Source organism: Idiotropiscis lumnitzeri, chromosome 3, assembly GCF_059441095.1.
Source record: "Idiotropiscis lumnitzeri isolate Australia: NSW breed Sydney's pygmy pipehorse chromosome 3, RoL_Ilum_1.0, whole genome shotgun sequence".
Classification (NCBI taxonomy): Eukaryota; Metazoa; Chordata; class Actinopteri; order Syngnathiformes; family Syngnathidae; genus Idiotropiscis; species Idiotropiscis lumnitzeri.
This window is the reverse complement of record NC_142393.1, coordinates 18972040-18995244: the sequence shown is the minus strand read 5'-3', so window position 1 is coordinate 18995244 and position 23205 is coordinate 18972040. Positions and strand designations below refer to the sequence as shown.

The following is a 23205-nucleotide window of genomic DNA, read 5'->3' as shown; positions in this document are numbered from 1 at the left end:
ACTGCCAAAGCGATGTGGTCCCAAAGGATGGTTTGTGGGCTTGACACAAACATATTTTGGTTTGTTTTCATTCGTCATCATTTCTCGTAAAAGAGGTACTGCACATTGATCGCTGTCAAACTAAAATGCTGAGACTCAAGACCACGGGGTGAAAATGAATAACAGGTAAAAAAAAATAAAAATAATACTCCCTTTCTTGGATGGTTGACATTCAATTTCTTGTAAGAAATGGGAAGAAATTGACGCAACATTTTTCTTCCTAACAGTCAAGGTGTGATGCAGGATTCTCTAGAGTTAAATGGTCATTACAAAGAGAGACCACAGTAAGTTAAGGGTAATACGCCATTAGATCAATGTCCACCCGTCAGTATTAAATTGATCAATAACCTTGCCTAATAATCAGTTTTATTATTTGCGTGTGTGGGGGTGAGTGCGTGTGTGTGTGTGTGTGTTGGGCATGGATCAGAAAACAATGTATCAGAAAATTGTATTCGGGAAATCAATTTGAATCGGAAAAATATTTTTGATTGAAGAGATGCATCGATTCGAACCAAATTGAATCGTTTCACTTTGAAATATATCAAGATAGTTATCAGATCGTCTTTCATTGGAGGGATATATCTTTGAAACAAATGCCTCATTTACGGTAACCATATTCGTATCGTGAAATGACAACGAGCATCATAGACATCAATCGAAGCCATACCATATTGAATCGAATCGCAATCCCTCTGTATCGAACCAAATCGTTACGCATCAAAATAATCCGTACTTCAAAGTTTTCTGTTGTGATGGTAACCAAGTAATACGAGCGCTAGCAGTCATCCCACTTGAGACATAAAGCATAAAGCGGACATTAGTGGTGAATCTGACACACAGTCGATGCATTTCTGACAATGAAAGACGTGATGTAATCTGTAACAGAAGTTTCCGTCTAATGAGCGCATCGCGGCGCCATCGTCGCATTCCCCCAAAACATTTCTACCTCCTCCCATTTTGTTTCATTGTCATCTTTTTTCTCCTTGACAACAACAGGTTTTCGTAATTATTTCAATAAGAAGGTAACATGTAAGGTTCCTTCAACGTTACATATTCATTTCACTCGGAGAAAATTGTGGAACATTTTGAGAACACGCATATTTTCAAAGAGTGAATCAGTGGAGCTAATCACAGTGAATGAAAGCAGTTGATTCAACATTCACTCACAAACATTTCACCGAGCCGTCGTCACGATGCATGCTACACACGACGCGTTCATCGGGCTGTGGTAGGGGGGGCTCTTACAAGCCCACATAAAAATTTTTTTTAAAGTTGAATCAAAGTTAGAAAGAAAATGAGATGAGGCCCTCCACACAAGCCATGTTTGCTTCTGTAAATAATGCACCATGTGATGTTGTGTTTTGTGCGAATGTGTGTCTCTCGACGTTGGTTGAGGTTTCTGTGTAAGAATGTCACTTCACAGGCATAGCCTTTGCTTGTTGCTTTTGTAAGTAAGGCATGTGGGTGATTGGTCCGGCCGGAAAGCTGAGCCTTTAAGTCAAAGTGCCAGACTTGGCATACGGCATGAAACTGCATTAAAAAAAAAAAGACCAGAAAAACAAAGTAAAAACAATAATACATTTGATAATTTTCTCGAAATCTCTGTTACAATATTATTTTTATGTGATGCTTATTTTGTTACTACATCTGACCTTCAAATGATATAAAATCTTTCACCTTGCCGGAGCGCAGACTTTTTGTTTTTCTTGCCAGGGCACGGACTTACGACAGCCTCTCGGAAGTGCAAAAGAGGACATGTAATCAAGTCGTTAGGAGAAGACGCACGCGGACAGATTTGACCGGGAATCCCTACATTTTATGGTTGCTCAACCCAAAGTGAGTCATCAGGCACGAAGCTGAGTAAATAACCGGCTTAAGTCGAGCCAGAAAAGAGCGCAGCTGCGTGCCGGTTCTCTTTTCCGCATCTTGGAGAATATGGCCCTGAGTGCCTCACTTGACGGTGTTCAGAATTTCTCTCTAATAACCAAGCACAATGTCCTTAATTTTGTCCTGCAGCACGCCTTCAACATACAACGCTTTGTTCTACAACACGAGTCCTTTCCGAGCGGTTGCTGCTAACCAGAACATGAAGCGATGCCTGTAGGCTTTACCTGTAGGAGGGCGGGGGATGGCCCTGGGCCTCGCAGCTAAACACCACCTCTCTCTGATTCTCTCCAGGCTGAAGGGGAAACACCACGCTGCCGGGTTGTTTGGTGAACACAGGCCTGAACAAAAGTCTGTTACCTATGCGGAGACACAACACAAATATATCAGTACGGATGCCTCGAGTAAGCTAAAAAAAAAAAGAGTTGTGCAAGTATGCAAAATGATGCTGTGCAAGAAAAGATCATTTTGAGCATCCACAAGGAAAAATTCTAATGAAGTTGCATCTGCTAAAATCAAATTAACTATTTAAAATACCAGAAGGTTACATTAGTGCATTTCTTTCACATATTTTCAAGAGCGGTGGACGCTTTTATTGCTGCAAATGCATATTTTGACACTTTCACTTCCCTCGCTTGTCCAGATTAAGCCAAAGTGTAAACTGTCTAAGTCACAACATCAAGTCCAATATTTTTGAGGAAATGTTGATTAAATCCAGGGGGGAAAAAAAGCTGCGTCATTTTTTTCATGCAAAGTTCTCTTCCTTCTTAATTAGACAGGTGCAACAGTGAATACAATAGTCAACAAGGCTCATGGTAATTGCATCGCAAACAATAGTAGCTTGGGATAATTGTAAAGGGAATTCATTAGACGTTTGGAGAATGCATTTGCATTTATGTGATGCTACAAAAATGAGAAAGCCGTGTAGGTAAGACAACTTATTTGTATGAAAAACAAGTTTCCTTTAAATCTCTGGAGCACCCAGAATACAAGGCTTATCCACAAAAATAACTCTGAGAAGGTGGAGATGTTTGACAAAGGGGCCTTGTGTGCCGATTGTTCACCCCCGCAAGGAAAAGCCTTTCAGAAAGTTACATTAAAAGCCTGCTCACTATGGTTTTTGTTCCATGAAACATGTCAGTCAAAGTACCTCGAGAGAGGACAGTTTAACAAGGAGATGCTTGTGTACTTGTGTGGTTTATCTCAGGGTGCGCCCGCTTCCTCCCGCATTCCAAAAATGTTCATGTAAGGTTAACCGAACACTTTAAATTGCCCATACGGTATGTGTGAGTCGAAATTATGAATGGTTGGTTGTTTATAAGTGCCCTGTGAGTGACTAGCGACTAGTCCGCAGTGGGTTGCCCAAAGTCAGTCAGAAAGTGCTCCAGCTTCGGATACAAGATTAAACTGTTTCCTCCTTTAAGTCATCAATAAAATGAACTCCAAAGCATCCAATTTAGTTATTTGGTCATACCACCACGCGCCTGTGAAGTGTCTGTTGGGAGCACCAACTTGCAACTTTTGACATAATATTGAACAAGGGTTGAACAAATATGAAGAAATTGAGCTCTGGGGCTGTGGTTGAAGATTCTGTTCACAGTACTGATGCAAACACCCTGAAACCCATTTTTTTTTTCCCTCCTGGGATGCGATAGTGAGGTTCAGAAAAGCTAGCTTACCTGCATTCAAACTTTAAATATCTATCTGCTGCAAGCGGTAGATCAGTCTGAAATCAACAAGCTAAAGAATCTTTTTTTTTTTTAACCAAGAGAATTTCATTTTGGCAGCGAGGTGTATTGTGGTAATCTATCTGACGAGTAACCAGAGTTGACAGATTGTCACCTATTTGAAGATGTAAATCGGGGTTAACCCAGAATCACATGGCGAGACTAGCCATGAGCACCTCCGGGCTGAGAAAGCAAAATCGATCTGGCTAGTGCACTGATCCAAAATCCTGACAGAAAGTTCCCCACACACGAGAGCAGGATGAAGACGGAGGTCATTATGAAAGATCCCTTAAAGGAAATAGGTCGCCTCCATTCTTATCAGTCACCTGCTGCCAGATTGCGATAATATGCAGGCATTCCATAAGGAAGGAAAAACTCAGCTTGCGATAGTGGGTGGAAGGCAGGAGCCGTTTTGGAGTCTGAAATAAAAACTAATCTCAAATTCAATAGTAGCTGACAGCAAATGAATACCTCGAGCTTACCTCAGCATGAATAAACAGGCACACGGGGAGTCAGCTGTGGGGGAGTTATCGGCCGTTTGAGAGGTCCCAAATCCATTCGTTTCAGCTCAAGGTTTTATGCATCAAATAAAAAAATTCCAATCTTACTTTTAAGAAGCATCTTTCCCCCATGTTCGGACCGATAACAGACACCTTTGGGATCTCTCGTTGAGGGACAAATATTATTTTAAGGATTAAGTTACTTTGAGCGATATACGGTAGGTTGAAGCCCATCTAATCAAAATATTTGAAATACTTACGGCAACTTTATTTTTCTTCAATTTATTAAGGTCATAACAGCATTATTGGTAAAAAAAAAAAAAAAGGCAATGCCCAAGAGTGAAAACTTTGGATTTGGATTTTCAGCATTACTTACGATATTGTCTGTAAAAAGAGAAATTGGATCAATATTCTCAGGCAATATCCAAGAATGCCGCACCATGTTAGCGCAAATCAAAGCGAGTACATACCAAATGCAATAACAGCCATTTTATGAAGGGTCGCCAACTGCAGATTCATTGGGGAAACATATCATTGATTTTGTTTAACTCTGTATGTGGGACACGAAGATTAAAGCTATTTCTTGGTTCTTGTTATTTCCATTGACCGTGTACATAAGCAGAAAAACATGCTGCTTCAGCAAGGACCATTTGTCATCGGATTAAAGCAATATACCTTTCTTTTACTCCCTCAACAATGGTGAGGAGGTTATTAGCTGTCAGGTACAAGCAACTTGGGGCGACTTTAATTGAACCATCAATCAAAGGGTTAAAACCTCTTTTTTTTTAATCCACTATCATTATTTTGGGTACTTTGTTGAGTTTTGGAATCTTTTCCATGTGACAAATTTGTCACAAAAGCCCGTTTGTGAGATGAATCAGGAATCCCTTCCTAGTTGACAATGGACTGCGGATTTCTCCATCCTGAGACAGGTTGAGTTGACATCACAGTTGCTCAGAGCTCAGGTGATAAACAATCAGGCTCAACCGTTTTCTAACTTGGTCAAGATGAACAATATACACATCATGGGTAACCACGGGGTTGCATAAAGGTTGTATTACAATAGTCAATTAACTCTAAGGAGTTAATTGCTGTAACTCAGATCCAAACGCCATTAAATTAACTTGCTCTCACAAAAACCTAGTAAAAAAAAATCAAATGAAAAATCTTAAAGAAAAGTTTAGCAGCATTGGTATTTAAGACGGCAACTAACAATTATTATAATAATCAATTTTTTAGTTTATTTTTTCCATTCCATTCCTTCAATCAAAAACGGCACATTATTTCACACTGACAGAGCATCAATTGCACAAATATAAATAGATTTTGAAGAAAAATGATCATTGTTGTTCAAAGTAAAAGTTGTCTTGGAAGACCACAGAAATCTGAGATTTTTTGTTTTTTTTTTATTGTTGAGAACATTTTTGGGGGACCTTTATTTTACAAAAACTGTGACAAAGAACAACACTGCAAAGAGGACCCCTGTTCCCTTACCAAGGGCGCATTTGGAAATAATCTCCCGAGCGTGCACTGCATCACTCCGACTGTTTCGTAATTCAAAGCGTTGTTGAAATGTGCGGTTCAGTTCTACAGAGTGCCCCAAAAAAGGAGTGCCAGAGCCCAGTGAATCAGGCAGTACACTTAACAATTCAAGCGCGAGTTGCTGATTGATTTAGAACAGGCCACATTTTCTCAGCATCCAAGGTGCTTATAAAATGACCAAGTCCAAATGATCATCCCGCGGTTCATTGTGCAAACTTATACACGAGCGCATTGCTCGCTTCCCGGGCCCACCACAAAATCCCCTTTTCACTATGTATAGAAATATTTGGCTCGCTTGTTCCCGAAATTATTTTGATACTTATTATTAAGTTTAGAGTAGACAGTAGAAAACGGAAACTGCTAGTTTTGCCAGTTTGGCTCCTTATATGTGCATGCAACAGGTGCAGAGAGTCTACACTTAAACTTATTAACTTCCATTGACAAGCACCAGAATTAATAAAATAAAACAAAGAGGGATGGCAGAGATTGAGTTAATGACGTGATCGACTGCAACACCCTCCGTGGGCTGATGAGAATTGTGACGGGCTGTATTGGACACTCCTGGTTTAAAACATAAGCTGTATTTGGAATTTATTTTTCTTTGCAAATATCCCATGTTGACGTGGCAACCCTGGGGCTATTAAAGCAAAGCACCGAATATATAATGTACATGTTTGTTTTTACGGCGGAATTCAGCTGTTATGGCTTTCAATCAAATTTTCTTTGTGGTCCGGAAATTACGGTAATACAGGTGATAGGTTTATAGACTGAGCTGCAATTCTCTTTGGTCATAAGAAGCAGCGGCTCTGCTCCTTAATCAATGAATCAATTAGTGAGTGCAATGATTGAGTGCAGTGTGTGCAACCAGCAGACGTGTTTGTTGATTGAGTCTCCACAAGACGCAGCCCAAAAACTAACATGACATCCAAGTTGAAAGTTGAGCTAAATTCTTGCTAAAACTTTGGCTCAATATAACACCGGCATGGAAACAGAAGTTTAGAACACTCACTTTTGAACATTTAACAGTTGGTGCATCATTCAATTCATCTCTCATTTTTATTTTTGTGGTTGAAAGTATTTAAAGAGTAAAGTAAAGAATACACGGAAATTGCCAGTCATTTTCCTCTAAACGGTTGTGAACATAATGCTGAAGCATCTTTCACTTGATGACTGGTTAAAGAAGGCGAAAGCTATGCAAGCTAGCCCTCACTATATGGGTCAAAATGCATCTTCTGACCTACTCCAACGTCACCTCCCTGCTCCTTTACACACACAAACACATATCCAGCAAGAGCCCCCGGAGGGAAAGAATGGGGAGGGATCTGGTTAACTCCCGATGAACTTTCTATGGGAACAACTTCCTCCTGGCTCATCTGCTCGCCCACATAGCCGGTTGCCTGGTGGATAACCTCCCTCCAAGCAGATACCTGACATCATGACACTGTGCTTTCTCTACTCAGTATTGTGCTCATGCATTCTAAAATACTATTAATGTATTTCTTAGAACACCAAGGCTTTGAGGGCTTTAATATATTCTGCTATCAGCAGGCTTTCGCCATGGCCAACCGCCCAACCTTTTCTCATATACTGTCGGAACAGAAACCACATCAATCATTATCACGGGTCTTTTGTCATTAGTAAGAAGAGAATTATTTTTTTTCCCTTTGAAAATGTCCTTAAAGTAGAATTAGAATTAAAAGTGAAAGGCAGTTCCACACATTTCCTTCCATATACCATCATAAGCACTTTTTAGAAGAGCCAATTTAGATGTATGCAAATTAAATGTGTGAATGTGTTTGCTTCAGTGATCTAAACCTTTTTGTGTAATTTGCTATTACAAAAAAAGTCACAGGTATTGATCGTAAACTGTATATAGTCAATGTTTGCAAACAACAGCACAGCTTGGACATGAAAACTCTTTCAAAAGAAGTCATTTGCCTTTAATAAGAAAACAAATATATATCTAGAACTTGCACTTTGCAAGACTGCTACTTGTGTATTATGCAGCACTGTCATGAATGCTCTCATTCAGTTGTCAAATCTCTTAGTTCTTGACCGTATCCCGTTTTTTTTGCACTGGACTTCATGCCTGAGGATCTATAATAAAGATAGGCAAATTTACGGGGCAGATTCTAATCCGCTACTGACTCGCTGTTCCTTGAAGACACTTAACGACGCATCGTCTGATGCGCGTTGGATTTACAGACACACCGTGCTAATTGCCAAAATGGCAAACGTAGGTGTGAAAATGCAGCACAGAGACAAAGTGATGGAGTAAAACACACAGATGCTAATTATTTTACAGCCCAGCTGCTAGGGGGGAACGGGTAATCTGGAACAAGACAACACGAAAGATTAGTCACTCTTTGCTACACCATGCTCGTGCTGCAAAGCTCTAATTTATCTTGCTCTCATCCTCAAACTCTGGCATTAGGAGAACTCACATTTGACCCTGAACATTTTGTAAGCGACGCAAATTAGGTCTCTCATTAAAAGCAAGATCAGTAGAAGGATTTCTGTGCTACTAGCCATGCAATCACAATTAGGGTAATAATTGAAGTGCCCTTTAAAATGAGTGGCCACATGTTCAACTTGCAAGAATGGGAGGAGAAATTTGCAGGGAGGGTACTCTGCCTATTTCTCAGCAAAGCCCCAAAACTGAAGTGACACTGCTTGAAGAGGCCAGTGAAAAGACATTCACATTGTCCTCAAATTAGAGGGATTACTAGAAAGGCGCGAGTTTCCGCGTACTTTCAAGTGCCATCTATTCAGCAGTTTCAAGAGCTACCAATCAATATATAACTATTCATAGTTAATATCCAAACACACATACAAAATATAAATAGGTCGTTCATGGGAGGCTTACCTGTCAGGCAGTCCGGCAGCGACAGCAGCAGTGCCAGTTTCCACAGCAACTCCATTTTTATGGTCTCAGGCCAAGGCAATCTTAAATCCAATCCTAAATGTATGAAAATCTTTCTTTGTCCTTTCGAGCACTTACACTTGTCCCCTGTTAAAAAGAAGAAAAGGAAGAGGAGACATTAGAAGTTAATTAAAAATACAGATGGGCATTGGACTAAATTTCCCTAATTGCTTGTGAAGAAGATCAATTAATCAATAAAATCAACAAAGTTTCTTTGTTTTAGGACTCACTAATTGCCTTGAAAAAAATGCATCGAATGAGATTGATCTAAACCAGCGTGGGAAAACTACGGCCCGGGGGCCACATGCGGCCCATTAAACGTTTAAATCCGGCCCGCCAAATTTGAAAAAAATTAAATGAATAAACCTTGTTAATGTTTTATTTTCTAAATACTGTGGTTTTTCTAAGACACATATATTATTGTAATGCTTTTGTTCACTTTCATTTCAAATTAAAAGTATTTTTTTTTCTCCAATGAGGTGAGGTTACCCAAACACACATCCACCTGCTCCTGGTCCGGCCCCTCTGTCAAATTTTAGAACCCATTGTGGCCCGCCAATCAAAATGTTTGCCCACCCCCGATCTAAACAGTATTTGAATTTGGTTGGGCATAATAATCTACTAATTGAGAAGATAAAATAAATTTGACTTGTCTGTTTCCATTTATAAATATGGTTGTACCCCCCAAAAAATCATTTGAAAAATTGTTTCAATTATTACAAAATAATCGCAATGAATATATATATATATATATATATATATATATATATATATATATATATATATATATATATATATATATATATATATATATTTATTTATAATCAAGCAGCCCTGCTCCTACTGATGCATTTAAAGACCAACGATTTTCAAAAAGGACTTGATTGTTTTTTTCTCAAAACTCTCTGACAAGGCATTTCAAGATAAATAATATGACAATTAGTCGCTCTAGACGCAATTTCAGCATTGAGGTGTGAAAAACAAAAACGATTTGTCCGGGCAGAGACTACAAAGGCAGAATCAAGGCTCAAGTGTGCTTAACGTTGCATAGCAGGGATCATGTCTGCAAAATAAAAATGAAAGGGATTTCGGGCTTATGCAGAAACCTGCTGAGACAAAACAAAAAGGAGAATGGTTGTCAAACATGTAACGAAGCACTGGACGTCTCCTCAAATTCCTCTTAGATGCAGAGATTACATTTCGGCTACAAATTGCTGACAGCACAAAACTATTCCCATTTCCTTAGAAGAGTCACATTTTCTTGGGGACTAATTTCTGATGCAAAGGCACAAAAGAAATTGCCATGATAATGAGACACATTCCTGCTGTCGCCAATAACAGTTTTATTTATTTTTAGTCGAACACACCCCAACCATGTTGACAGCTCCAGTATGATAATTTCTGATAAAGCGGCAGATTAAATATTTGTGTGAGACAGGCTGGTGATAAAGTGAGAAAAGATGAAATAGCGTGAGAAAATGAGCAAAAGTGACTTTCGCCGCGACGTTGAACAGAGTGATTGCCCCGTTTTCTTTGACTGCACACACACGGAAATAACGAGAGAGGTGAAAACAATAATATTGTGTCAAGTCTATCAAGAAGCAAAGCAGTCCAAAAAAAAGATGACTGAAATATTACACTTTCAGAAGTATCTTTGAAAATCATGAGAGCATACTGATTCGAGTGTGAATACATCCACTGCATTCCTGTCACATTCACATATAATACACTCACTTCGGAGTCTACAAAGCCATTAAAAGGTAAAACATTTAGTCCATAAATCTCACGATGGAGATTAGCTCCAGAGTGTCATCTTTGCTCCAACATATCCCGCGGTTATTACAATGCCAATGTCATGAGTAAATGTTAGCTTTAAATAATAAAACACTGAGAATTTAAATCACCTTTTCATGTTCTTGGTTATTTTTGCAGCGCTTCTCCTTCGAGGGGGAATAATTGCAAGCGCTTCGCTGAATACATCTTCCACGTATAGGAATAAAGGGGAGAAGGACTTGAAATTCAACAGAAGCCGCCACTGGAACCTCATCCATTTTCAATACAACTTGTCCTCATTAGGGTGGTGGAAGAGCTGGAGCCAACCCCGGCGGACTTTTGGCCTAGAGGCGGGGTGACCCTTGTATCTACAGTAAGCTACTTAGATCCTTACACGAACTGTTCCGGACATGTTCGTGATGTAACGTGGCTGTCCGCTGTCCAGCCGCTATTGAAAACATCAGCCAATAAGCAAATCCGTGGGTGCTTAACCACACGTGTACAAGAGTCCGCTTGAATACATAAACTTGCGTTTGCCGATCTTTCAGCTTGGAAGGTACAATGATCACATTTGTTCTAATTTTTAACAGCAACCTTTTGATCCCCATTACTCATCAGGGTGGCAGCTATGAGGCAAATGTTAGTTAGTGGATAAAAGTCACCAACAAATCCAAAGATGCTGCCCAGTGGCGGATGGCAGGTCCACAGCAGTTGCTTAACATCATCGTTAATGATTTAGTCATAAGAGCAATGATTTACTTTAATCTAGAAATTGATTATTCGTGATATGTGTGCTTGCGCATGCGTGTGTGTGATTGCTTCATCAGATGCTAGTTAGTGAAAGAATCGACATTCAAACAAGTTTCAGTCCCTTTCCAATGATTTATGACACCGATGATTTTACAATGGAATATGATTCCTGCTGTGTGACTGCTAAATATTTTCTGACCCTATTATGGCCTCCTCAACTCGTTCATTCACTCGCCCTTCGATAAAGTGACATATGAGTGAGAAATGAAGTGCTCATTAAATAGAGAGTAAAAGTTTGGTCATGGTTTCTATAGGTAGTAGAATCCATCTTTTACAATTTATTCACTCACTAACCTCAATAGAAGCATTTTTAAATAATAGTAAAAAAAAAAGAAAAAAAAAAAAGAATGAATGGTAAAAATGTGCAGGGCATCAATAAAGGCAAGGCAAAGTAATACAGCATTATTTATACGGCACATTTCAAGGTAACTCAATGCTCTTCACATAAATACAAAATAACAATTAAAGGCTACATTCATATATATATATATATATATATATATATATATATTTTTTTTTTTTTTTTGCAAAACGAAACATAGTTTACTAAAATTACTAAAAGAAACATATACAGTACAACAACATGATGCTCTAAAAGACCTATTTATTACAAATGTGGAGCGTCACAATACGATCACAAATGGATGTTTTAGAGACTGTATCCATATCTAATACTGTGGCCAGACGGTTGTGGCTGTGGTAACTCGGACATTAGGGGTTTTCCTCTCTCCAATAAAAGATGATTCGATATGTTTCTCGATATATGAGGTGTGAGACGATTCAAGGAAAGTTTATTTGAAACTGTAAAGACTTGATTCGGTTCAATTCAGCGGGATTACGATTCGATACGGCTGCGTTCGAGTGGGTATTATACAATGAGTTTCTAGTTGTCATTTTACAATTTGAATGAACTGAACAGTTTGTAGGCTGTTGTAAACGTGGCATTACCTTCAAATATGTAAAAGACAATTTAATAAGTATCTCAACGAATAAATTGGAACAATTTGATTGAGTTAAATTGAATCCACAAATATCTTCTAAAGCAAAACTGATTATCCGATTTAAATGTCTTGGTTTTGTTTTTATTGCTTTGCCAAATACTTTGAGTAATATACACATAATACCGCAAGAAAAATAAAAAATTACATACACTGTAATTAAAATGAAAGAAATACAGAAGATTAGAGGACATTCATGCGCGCATGCAAGGTCAGATGTAAGAATGAAACAGTGGCAGCGTCCCTGAGCTGAGTCTGGGGATGCTCAAGGAAAGAGATTAGCATCTCTTCAACAATGAGTTACATAGTTTGTTTTGTCTGCAACCGGACTCAGGCTGTGACCCTCAGATTTCAAAGCCCCCAGTCCTTGGTTGGCCACGGGTTATTTGTTGCTTTTTTTTTTTTTTTTTTTGCTCTTCATACTTTATGATAGCCACAGACCAGAGATGGAATTCAGCACAGTTGCGCAGTGTAGCAATTAATGTGGTGCACACACAGCTGTTCTGACTGATGAGTAAAACATGGCTAAGCTGACAATATTTGACCTATTGTCTAAATGTGAGCTGTGATTGGTCATTACCTGAGCCCTGAGAAACTGTGACGTCATTTTCAGTCACCAACAAGTGGCAAAATGGATGCCCTCTCAGATGGATAAAAACATATTCCACAAATGCAATATTAATCAGAATGGCGTGTTTAGCCTAGAATTTTGGAAGATTCATCCGAAGAGCAGCCGATCAATTTCAGGGCTGTTTGTACAACCTTCCCCCTACCCTCCGACTACGATTACGTTTTGGCACATGACGGCCTCCATACGGAGCCACCGCCCCTCCACACCCTGAAGCTAAAATTTAAACATCTTTTACTTGACATTGTAATACATTCTTTCCAGTTGATGAAAAGCCTCCAATTTCCAGAGACAAAAGCACACAGGATTTTGAGCATTGTCAGACCACGACCTCTTTTCTTCCTCTCATCTGACGGCAGCAGCTGGAGCTGACAAACCGCAAATTGTAGTTGAGTCAGACAGTGATGCCAGTTGATTTAACCCTCTCCACTACAACTGATCACTCTGCTGCTATCAAATTTTCAGGGCTCAAAAGTGTGTTAATAGAAAGGTGCTCCTCGTCCAGATGAAGATAAAAATTCACACTGAAATACCGGGCCGACGTACAGACACTCTCAGTCTAGCGCACACCCTCAAGCACTGAATCATGAATGAGACCAGACACCCACTCGCTGCAGAAACGAGACAAGACTAGTAAAAATGGCACAAGATGCTGCATCTTTTATCACCTGAGCTGTGACTTCACTTGATCTGCAGACACCCGCTTCAACAGTGTTTTCCTCCATCCCACAGCTCTGAGTGCCTGCAGGTTATTTAAAATTCATTTTCTGCCCCCGCTCCCATTGAGATTGCTAGTAATCGTGAAATTTCCCTTCCTGACCCCACACACATGAATCAAAAGCGCTACAGCAGCAGCTCCGTGACAGACCGGTCCAGATAGCGGCATCCGATCAGATTGTGTCTCGCAGTTGTGAGATGCTGTGAAAGCAAATGTCCAAAAATGACAGCGCTTCAGCTTCATTTGTCTTTCAATATTTGTGATCACAAGACAGCCACGTAATGATATGGCTGCACTCTCACTGCCATTAGATACACTTTCCCTTCAGGATTTCGTCAGATCCTTTACCAGATCTGTATCAGAATCAGACAATGTTGTCACTTGAAGGGAAATTCATGTTGGTGCAGGAGCACATAGAGGACAAGATACGCAAAGACAATATCAACTTTGTGTAGACAGCAGAAGAAGATTTACAGATCACAACACACATTGAGTCAGGCCACCACATATTTGGCCACCCACATGCGTTCAGTCAACCTGGATCTGTCCTTCGAAGAAAATTCTGAACAAATAACAACGTACCGTCACAAATCCTCAGAAGAACACCAGACACATGGCTAAGATCGGTGGCGACAGCATCACGCTTTGGGCTTGATTTTCATCAGATGGAATTGGTGTTTCAGTCAAGGTGCTAAGTTCCAAACAGCGGCCAATTTTCCCACCTAAATCAAATAGTACATTTTTGCTGTGACCTGAAGAGTAGTCACCATTTATTTGGTCAAATTTGCCAACAATTTATTTAATATTCGACAAGTCCTTTATTTATGAATTCATTTATTTGACGCTTTGTGTTTTCTCTCGAAAGTGCCTCGTCTCTCGCTCGCTGCCTGTTTTCTGAAGCTGAGCCATGAGTGGTTATTACCTGAGCCCTGAGAAACTTAGCATGTCATTTTCAGTTGACAGAAGTGACAAAATGGCCACCCGCTGAGATGTCTAAAAAAGGGTGAATTCTGCACTTTAACTCATATTCCACAAACGCAATATTGATCAGAATGTTTATACTAGTGGTCGTGTGATGTAACTGTTCATTTTGGCCTTGTTTCCAGGTCTATTTTACTCTAAATATCCCATATGGCGCCATCGCATATTTCGATAATTTGAATAGAATTCTTACCCATGTCTGGTAACATATTCTTTCTTCAAGAAAAAAAAAAAAGATATGTATTGCAGGAGGGACTGGCGAACGCAGCCAGCCAGTGTGTGTGCAACGGTGTACAACCGTTCCATTAGGGTTGCGTAATGTACAAAAAACAATGATAGATCCTCACCAAAATATATGAGGACGTGTGTAAGGAATGTGTTAATAAAACTCACAATATTTTTTATTTTTATACGTGAGAGCCGGCTCAACATTGCTTTCTTTATAAGCAGCGGTTTACAACTTGAATAAAATGAAAAAAATATTGTGCTTTTTATTCTAATATTTTCAGCTTACAGATAAGCGCATTCCTCCACATGTGCAAATAACTTTTGGAGACAATCAATCAAGGTGTTTTTACTTTAAGTGACGTGATGTCAAATCTCACACTCACACCTAGGGGCAATTTAGAGCGCCACGCATGTTTTTGGAATGTGTGAGGAAACTAAAGTACCCGGAGAAAACCCACGCCGGCACGGGGTGAACATGCAAACTCCACACAGGAAGGCTGGGGCCAGAACTGATCCGATCCCACAACCTGTGAGGTCATCGTGCTAACCAGTCGACCACTGTGCCGCTGTTGGATATATGAATACCAAAATATTCAATAGCTGCAGTCTTTTTAAATCGTGCCCATCTTTTAGCATTCACACCACACGCATATCCCGCTGAACAGATCTGGATTTCTTCTCCTGCTTTTTTTTCAATTGAATTGTTCTGGTTATATCTTATTTAAATGTTGAAATTACTTTGTGTGTGTATGTGTGTGGTGAGGCAGCTTGCATCTGCATGTCCACATTTAAACATAAAAAGCTGTGGCTGAGTATGAAATGTAAAACAATTATCTTCTATTATGATAAAGCTGGGTAATTCCATTATGACATTTATGGACGCCCTTTATTTGAGCATGAAAAAGTTTACCGGTTGGCCAGGAGAAAGGATGTGTGTGTACACAATAAATTTATATTCCGGGTGACTTGATAGTTATTTTATTTGGCATAAACTTCATGGGGTTGCTGCAGCTTCGTCAATCCATGTAATTATAGGTCTTCAAGAGACTTTATAATTGCCTTGTAAATAGTCACAAAAAATTGGCACTGTCGTTTGACACGTTCCAAATAGGCTTGGAATTCTTGCACTTTTGGGGGGCAGTCTTCTGGAAGCTTCTTAAAGTCAGAATTTTGAAGATTGCCACACTCTAAAAACAGTTTGGTTAAAAAAAATTAAATAAAAATACCAATCGAGTTTGTAAAAATCATATTGGTTCCATTATGCACTAAATTGGTCGGAACTTGACCAATTTGGTTGGTTATGGGACTAGCAATTTTATTGGTTATTCAAACAACCAATGAAATTGGTTACAGAGAGGACGCTTCACTAGACCAACTGTTTGGCTGTTTCCATGTACAGTGCGAAGAATAGACATCGAGAATGTGTATATTAATTTACAATTAATTTTATGAATTTGAGGATAAGCATCTTGAATAATGCATGGATGGAATAAATTATTTACTGGCAATTTTAATTCATACATTTAATTTAATTCAACAATGAACCCGTGACCCCAAGTTGTGAAACGTCACAATTTAGTTTTATTATTTTATATATTGCATTGTATTGTTGGTTGAGATAAAGGGGCATGGTAGCCGACTGGTTAGAATGTCTACATGACAATGCAAAGGGTGTGGATTTGAAGCCAGAACATTACAGTTCTAGATTGGTAGTTTTAACCAAAGGTTAGCTGCTACTCCTCATGAAACCATTTTCTCCGACTGCTGCGTCAAAGTGTTGAGCTGCTGAAGCAATAATATTTTGTCATACAAAAATCATAGGAAATTCAATGTGCTTGTTAGTGAGCTGAGTGCTGCCTGCCATCATTCCCTATATAAGCCATATTTGGGATTTTTTTTTTTTTTTTTTTGACAGTTCAAAGTTCAGTTTGAAATGTTGCAGGGGAGGAATGTAGCAAGAGGGAGCAGGCACAGTGAGCGTTTAGATGAAAAGCTGCAGGAGACAGGCTGCAACTTCAACGTCTCAGTGAGGGAAGCAGCTCCTTTCACTGAGTCCTGCTGGCACACTCACAGGAGCCATGTGCAGCATCGGATCAGACCTCACTTTCTCACCAAATACTGAAAAAGGGGCCAATTACGCTCTATTCCTATTCAAATGGAAATATGTTTCTTTGATGTTGTTCCAGGACTGTGGAAGTGTTTTCCATTTCCATTTTCCCTCCAATGAAATTGTTGTATTGGAAGTTACAAGACAGGAAATGTGCTGATATTTTCCCCAAACATGGATTGAAATGCACTACATTTATGCATGTGTCTTGTTAGAAAATGAAAAATTCGCAAGATCTTCCAATGATGTTTCATGTTTTGTGTTATTTTGTGACGCAAGATTTGTGCCACAACAAGCACCTATGAGAAAATTTGGGGCATAAAAGTGTGATTTCAGTGCGAAGATGTGCCAGACCACCTAAGAAGTGAGTGCGAGCAGGCACACCAGCGCGCATGAGCGTGTGGCATACGTAGACTGAGTGAAAGTGTGGCTTAACCTTAACTTCATTCAAACAAATGAGCAGCCACCGCACTGCAACTCAATAGAAGATCACTCCTTCAGATGGATACTTGATGTCGAAGTAAAGATCTTGCTTGTCCTGATCTCTCAGGCAAGTAAAAAATGTGTAAAAAAAAATTAAAAAGCTAAAAATAGGAAGTCGAGTATTAGTTGGCTTTGATTACATTGCATGAAGAACAAATGAAGGTTAATGTAACTGCATAACAATGCTGCTTTGGTGTATAGCGTCCCCCAAAAAGAAACATTTACGGTGCACTGACTAAGCTAAATGGATGTTAACAACATTGCACTTTGCACAACATTATAATGAACACATCATTGTTCCTTGAAAATGTTTTACTACCAGATATTATAATATAACTCTGGTTTCCTCCCACATTCCAAAATCATGCATGGCAGGTTGAATGGACTCTCTAAATTGCCACTAGGTTTGAGTGTCAGCGCGGATGGTTGTTCGTCTCTGTGTGTGCTGCAATTGGCTGGCGACCAGTTCAGGGTGTCCCCCCCACCTACTGCCCGAAGATAGCTGGGATAGGCTCCAGCCCTCCCGCGACCCTTGTAAGGAGAAGCGGTATAGATAATGGATAGATATTATAATATAATAATAGTTTTCCTCTTGATTGTTGTGCTTAATTTAATTTCATCAAATGAATTATTTTTAATTTTATCTTTAATCAAATTAATATTCACCCCCCGCCCCAAAAAAAAAATCAGTCACCCCCCCAAAAAATCAGTAATTATCAATATTGACTGAAATAAAATACTTATGTTGAGAAAAACCTCTCAACCGTAAAATCCAGCCTTACTAAGCACATTATTTTTAAAAAGGCATGTAATTCATCTTTATATTGACCAGTTTATTTGACTTTTTCACTGCTGCGTTACCTGAATTCCCTCGTTTTTTTGCCAGGTACTTCTTATTTTCAATATAAAAAAAAGAAATAAATGGATATAAAAATATAATAATAATTCAATTAATATAAAATAAAAATGTAATTATATAACTATATATATATATATATATATATATATATATATATATATATGGCTATTGACAAATACTGGTATTTTGATAGACTTTTCAGCCATATTGCTCAACCCTGATTTATAGGTACTTTTAGTACAGAGGACTTAATGGGGGTGGTTAGAATGCAAGGCCACCCATGATCTGAGAAACGTTTTAATGCAGGGTTAAGCAACAGATGTAACTGCTATAGTCTGTACAAAAAAGACAACTACGACATTGTTTGCAGTCAGAGACTACTGCTTGCTATTTTGCCAGTCACGGATGATATTCTGCTTGTGTGGTTCTTGGGCATGCTTTATTAAATAGTGAACAAATTCATGGAGTCAATGCTTGAAAGGACACGGACATTTTTACTTCTTGCAATGAAGCACATCCAAGAGAGACCTTCAACGTTGGACTTCAAAGCAAAAGAAGGATTTTAATCCCAATGCAGGGCTCCACAAGGAACTGCCTGAGAAGGATATGCGCCACTGGGCTCAGGAAGGCAGCTGGTTAGGAAAAAAACGGTGCCGAGCTGTGTTTATATCATGTCAATCACATGCGTGATGTTATCAAAGACAACATGATTTATTCTGAAGCCTGTGTGGGTTACAGATATGGGACGAGGAATGATTGTGCCATGTTTTGCTTCTGTCATTGTTTCATATTATCGAGATCAAGAATTTCAGACTGAAATGTTACAAAGATGACTGTTGAATGTTTAATATTTAATGTTAAGAGCATCTTTGGAATTGGCATTACAAGGGTGGACCACTTTATGATTCATGTCATCGGGCCCCACAGATTAAAGAATACAAAAACGTAGAGTACTTCCAGTTTGTTTAATATCTAAGACTGAAAAACTTTTTAATTTTAAAAGTGACCGTCTATGAGAGACGCTAGGCACATGTCAAGATGCCAATTGTCTCGTACACGTAAAGCTCATCTTAAAACTAAAAGACAGCAAAATGAGTAAAAATCAGACCACGCACGAAGCCCGCTCTGCACAATATGAAGTGACTGGCTCTTGATTTAGCGTGATGTTGAGTTATATATTTTCATGCACTTTACATTTGTTCTGTGGTGCCTCATGTTGACGCATTTCATAAGGAGCTAATATAATTACAAAAAGGTGTGGCTTCACGTTTGTTGTTACACAATACCTCAGTTTTATAGTGGCCGGAATTATTCATGGGCTTTAAATTTGTTCTCTGGCGTCTGTTACGTTACCATAGCGACAATATTAATGAGTTGTGGTTACCCTAATGGTGTTGGTGCTGGTTAAGGACTATCAGTACGACTTTGTTTAAAGGGAATGAGAGGAGCTGCTTTGAATGGCAGAAAATCAAGTGGGTTGTGTTCATACCCACAACAGTGCAGACCCCCCTTTTTTAAAATCACCATGCTTCCAAGCGTCTGTGAAAATACCAAAACTTAGTCGAGCCAACCCCTGCACACATTTAGACTGCGCTTCACACCAGACTCGGTTCTACATGTATAATAAATACCTTTTTGCGTTTTACGCTAGCAATTGCTTGATAGTTGGAGACCCAACTGGCCGTTTTGTGTCTTGCATTAGTACGTAACAGTATTCATAACTGAATGAATGGATAAGCGCCCACTCCGTCGCCAAAATGCATTGAGTGGGTACATAGCACTCGCCGGGCGTCAATGAATGTGGTTGATTGATGATGCATGCTCAAAATGTGCTTACACTATGTTCTAAGAAAAGCAAATTACTAGTTAGTTGGATGGCTGTGAACATGGCAGAGTTCACATTCAGACGTGGATATTCATTTATTGCGTAAAGATATTCCTTACGGAAACGATTGAACCTGACGTGCAAAGGACAATGCGGTGAAATGGCTTGATCAATTTAAGTGGTCAAATTTGTACTGGTCCGGTCCTGGAAGCGTCTGTGACACATGTTCCATATATGCTTTCCATCACAGATTCCAGCCCCAAACACTTTCTCCCTTTATCTTTGTATTTAAGACGCATGTCCTGCAAGCACCACCTGACACAGGGTTGTTATGACTTTAACTTTGAGAAAATACCAAGATATATATTGTTTATCGCTATTCAGACAAAAAAAAAAATACTGAGATATGGCCTAAGGGCCATATTGCCCAGCCCGAGTAGATGCTTTATTGATCTTGTAGGAAATTCTGCAGTCCTAAGCTTGCTTCACCATGTGCTATATCTCCCGCTGTCAGAACAAACCAGATCTTTAATTTTTTTTTTTTTTTAATTTTGGAAAGTATTTTCTGGTTCTTTTATTTTTGTTTTCCAGTTGCGTCAATCACTTATAGAGTTCCTTACCCCGTATCTTATTGCGTGACAAACATGTGTGCGTGTTGTGAGTGTGTGTTAGTTTATGCAAACAGCCGTGCAAATGGCAATGTGAAATAAAACTAAACGAGTAGTACTCATGTAAGATATAGCCAAAGCAACAGAGCCTGCCCAAAATAACCAAAAGTACTAACCCAGAGCAAAAACACTCCGTGGGGTAGTAAATGACCTTATCTAAATTTAGACGATAATCCCCGCCGTCCGAACATGAGTGGTACTCCAAATGTTTCTCTCTGCCACAGAACAGGGTGATTAGCGGCAACTTAATCTGACTAGCACTATTTAACAATGCTGTTTTTTCCACTTTTCATGCTCTTTTCTGGATGCTACGCTGTTGTTTCATCCTCCTATTTCAGACATGGTGGCATCATTACAAGTGTGGCAATGAAGGAGATTTCCAAGATGTTAGAATGCTCTAATTTTCTGAAAACCGTGGGATGACTAACGAATGCATCCTAAAAAAAAAGTGGATTTAAACCTCAGTATTTATAGACTGCAAAAAGCCTGACCAAAAAAAAAAACACACACAAAAAAACATTGCCACAGGGATGATATTTTTTCTCAGTGATCAATTCTGAGCTACATCGAATACACTTAAAGGCACAATTTGGATGTGCAGGCATTCTCGAGGATTTCATGAGAATAACTTGCAATGAAATTGCTGACATACGGGTTTTGGACAATCTTAACTGCAGTCAAGCTTGGAGCTCAGTTCAATTAAAGACTGCGAGAGATGATGAGCACCGACTCAGTTCAATCCCTGTCTGATTACTGACAGCAAATGAGTTCTGCCAGCAGTTCTTTAGAGCAATAAGTGGATTTGTGACCGTTCACAGAAAGCGTGATACATAAACAAAGATATATATTAACATATGCCCAACCTCTATGAGTTTACCTATTTTTGTCTGATGATGCTTGGTTGCAAAGCCATGCAATTAAAGATGCATGCATTAATACAAATATGCAGCGTGTGCGCTCAGTTTGTCAGTATTCCCCATGGGAAATAAAAATAATTCTCAAAAACACTAACTATTGCAACCCCACTCCTCGTTTTTTTTTTTTTAATTGTAACATGTTTTCTTTTGTGTACAGAGGTGAAACTTTGTACGTCTACGAAGCATGGTGATAAGCACTTGTCTTAAATTAGACTTTAAAATGCCCTTAGGAGAGAATGAATGTTTGTCTGTTTGTCTTTATGTGCCTTGGATTGGTTGGCGACCAGTCCAGGGTAAACCACCCACACCCACCCCTTCGCCCAAAGACAGTTGGGATAGGCTGCTGAACCCCCCGCTACCCTAATGAGGCAGATGGGGAAATAAAACGATGGATAGCATGCAGTCAGTGAACATAAAGTAATGGTGGCTTAATTAAATCAAATATAGTACTTACCCGCGCGAGTCCGAGTGGATGATGTTTGTCGAGTTTTATCCCTCCTCGGATATCCATGTTGCGCCGCACATCTCCTTTCAGCCTCGCAGCAGCACCGAGCGTGCAACCAAACTCTTCTCAGGCGTCTTTTCCTGATCCTCGAGACCCCAACGAATGCACGCTCCCTCGTCCTCGTCTTCGTCTTCTTCTTGCCGCCTCGGCACTGCGAAGCGCCGGACTCGTCCGTGACGCGACGTAACGTGACGTGACGGAGCCCAGCAGTGGTTGTCGGAGGTGGGTCCTCCACTCTTCCCACGGATCGAGCGCGTGTCGCGTGCGGCTGTTTGAGGTTTGACACTAGTTGGGGTGGGTGGGCTCGCTAGACGTCTGACGTCGGGCACCAGCGACCAAGCGCGTGGAGTGCGGGACGACTGTCACTTCCTTCCACACGGGACAAGGAGCAGGAAGTCGTATAGCATTTGACATTATTTTGATGTACAGTATCCATTTTTCTGCCCAAGGCTGAGTCTTAATCCTCTTACCTCAGATTATAAACTATCTGAAGTTTCTGGAAAGGGTTTCTCCCAACACCATATTATTCATTATTTAAATTCCGACAATTTAGGTCAGCGTTTCGAAGTTTTAGTTGCCCTCGGGTGGCAGGTTATAACAGTTAAACCACATAATGGATGTGCGGGGGAGTCTTCATCACCTACATCATGACTAGTACAACAACAATAAGAAGAAGAATACTGAAATGTATAAACAAGTTAAATTTTCAGAATTGTCATCACTATATGTTTTTTTAATTCAATATTAATGTCACAGTGAAAATAAATTCTGAATTTGCTCATTTTGCGTTCAAATATATGGGCCAGACAGCAGCCTAACTAAATTGCGCAATCTTCACGAAAAAGCAGTAAAAACACTGAGCAACACCGCCATCTATTGGATAAATTACTACATTACATCAGAGGAGGTCGTGTTCCTGTTCACATATCCGGTGTAATGTTTGCAGACACTTTAAATATTCACACTATTTTGCATTATCAGGGTAATGTGTTTATTATTTTTTTCGTGTTACATATTATGATTTGCCTATTGCATAAACTGAAGATAAAATGTAAGATGAGGAGAAAGCACTTTCTTTTTCTCCGCCCAT

At 39.5% G+C, this 23205-nt stretch overlaps 1 protein-coding gene across 4 annotated transcripts in view; it reads right to left on the bottom strand.

The window, feature by feature from the left end:
* Nucleotides 1-22495, bottom strand: part of cntn3a.1 (contactin 3a, tandem duplicate 1) — a 74385-nt gene extending 51890 nt beyond the window's left edge. For all 4 annotated transcript variants that reach the window (XR_015842509.1, XM_088290233.1, XM_088290234.1 and 1 more), the window contains exons 1-3: nucleotides 22065-22495; nucleotides 8559-8702; nucleotides 2151-2283 (exon numbers count right to left, since the gene is read on the bottom strand). Coding sequence is in view for 3 of the 4 variants with exons in the window: in XM_088290233.1 (XP_088146359.1) it covers nucleotides 2151-2283; nucleotides 8559-8613 (188 nt within the window). In the remaining variant the exon portion in view is untranslated. The remainder of the gene's footprint in view (nucleotides 1-2150; nucleotides 2284-8558; nucleotides 8703-22064) is intronic.
* Nucleotides 22496-23205: the final 710 nt, after the last annotated feature.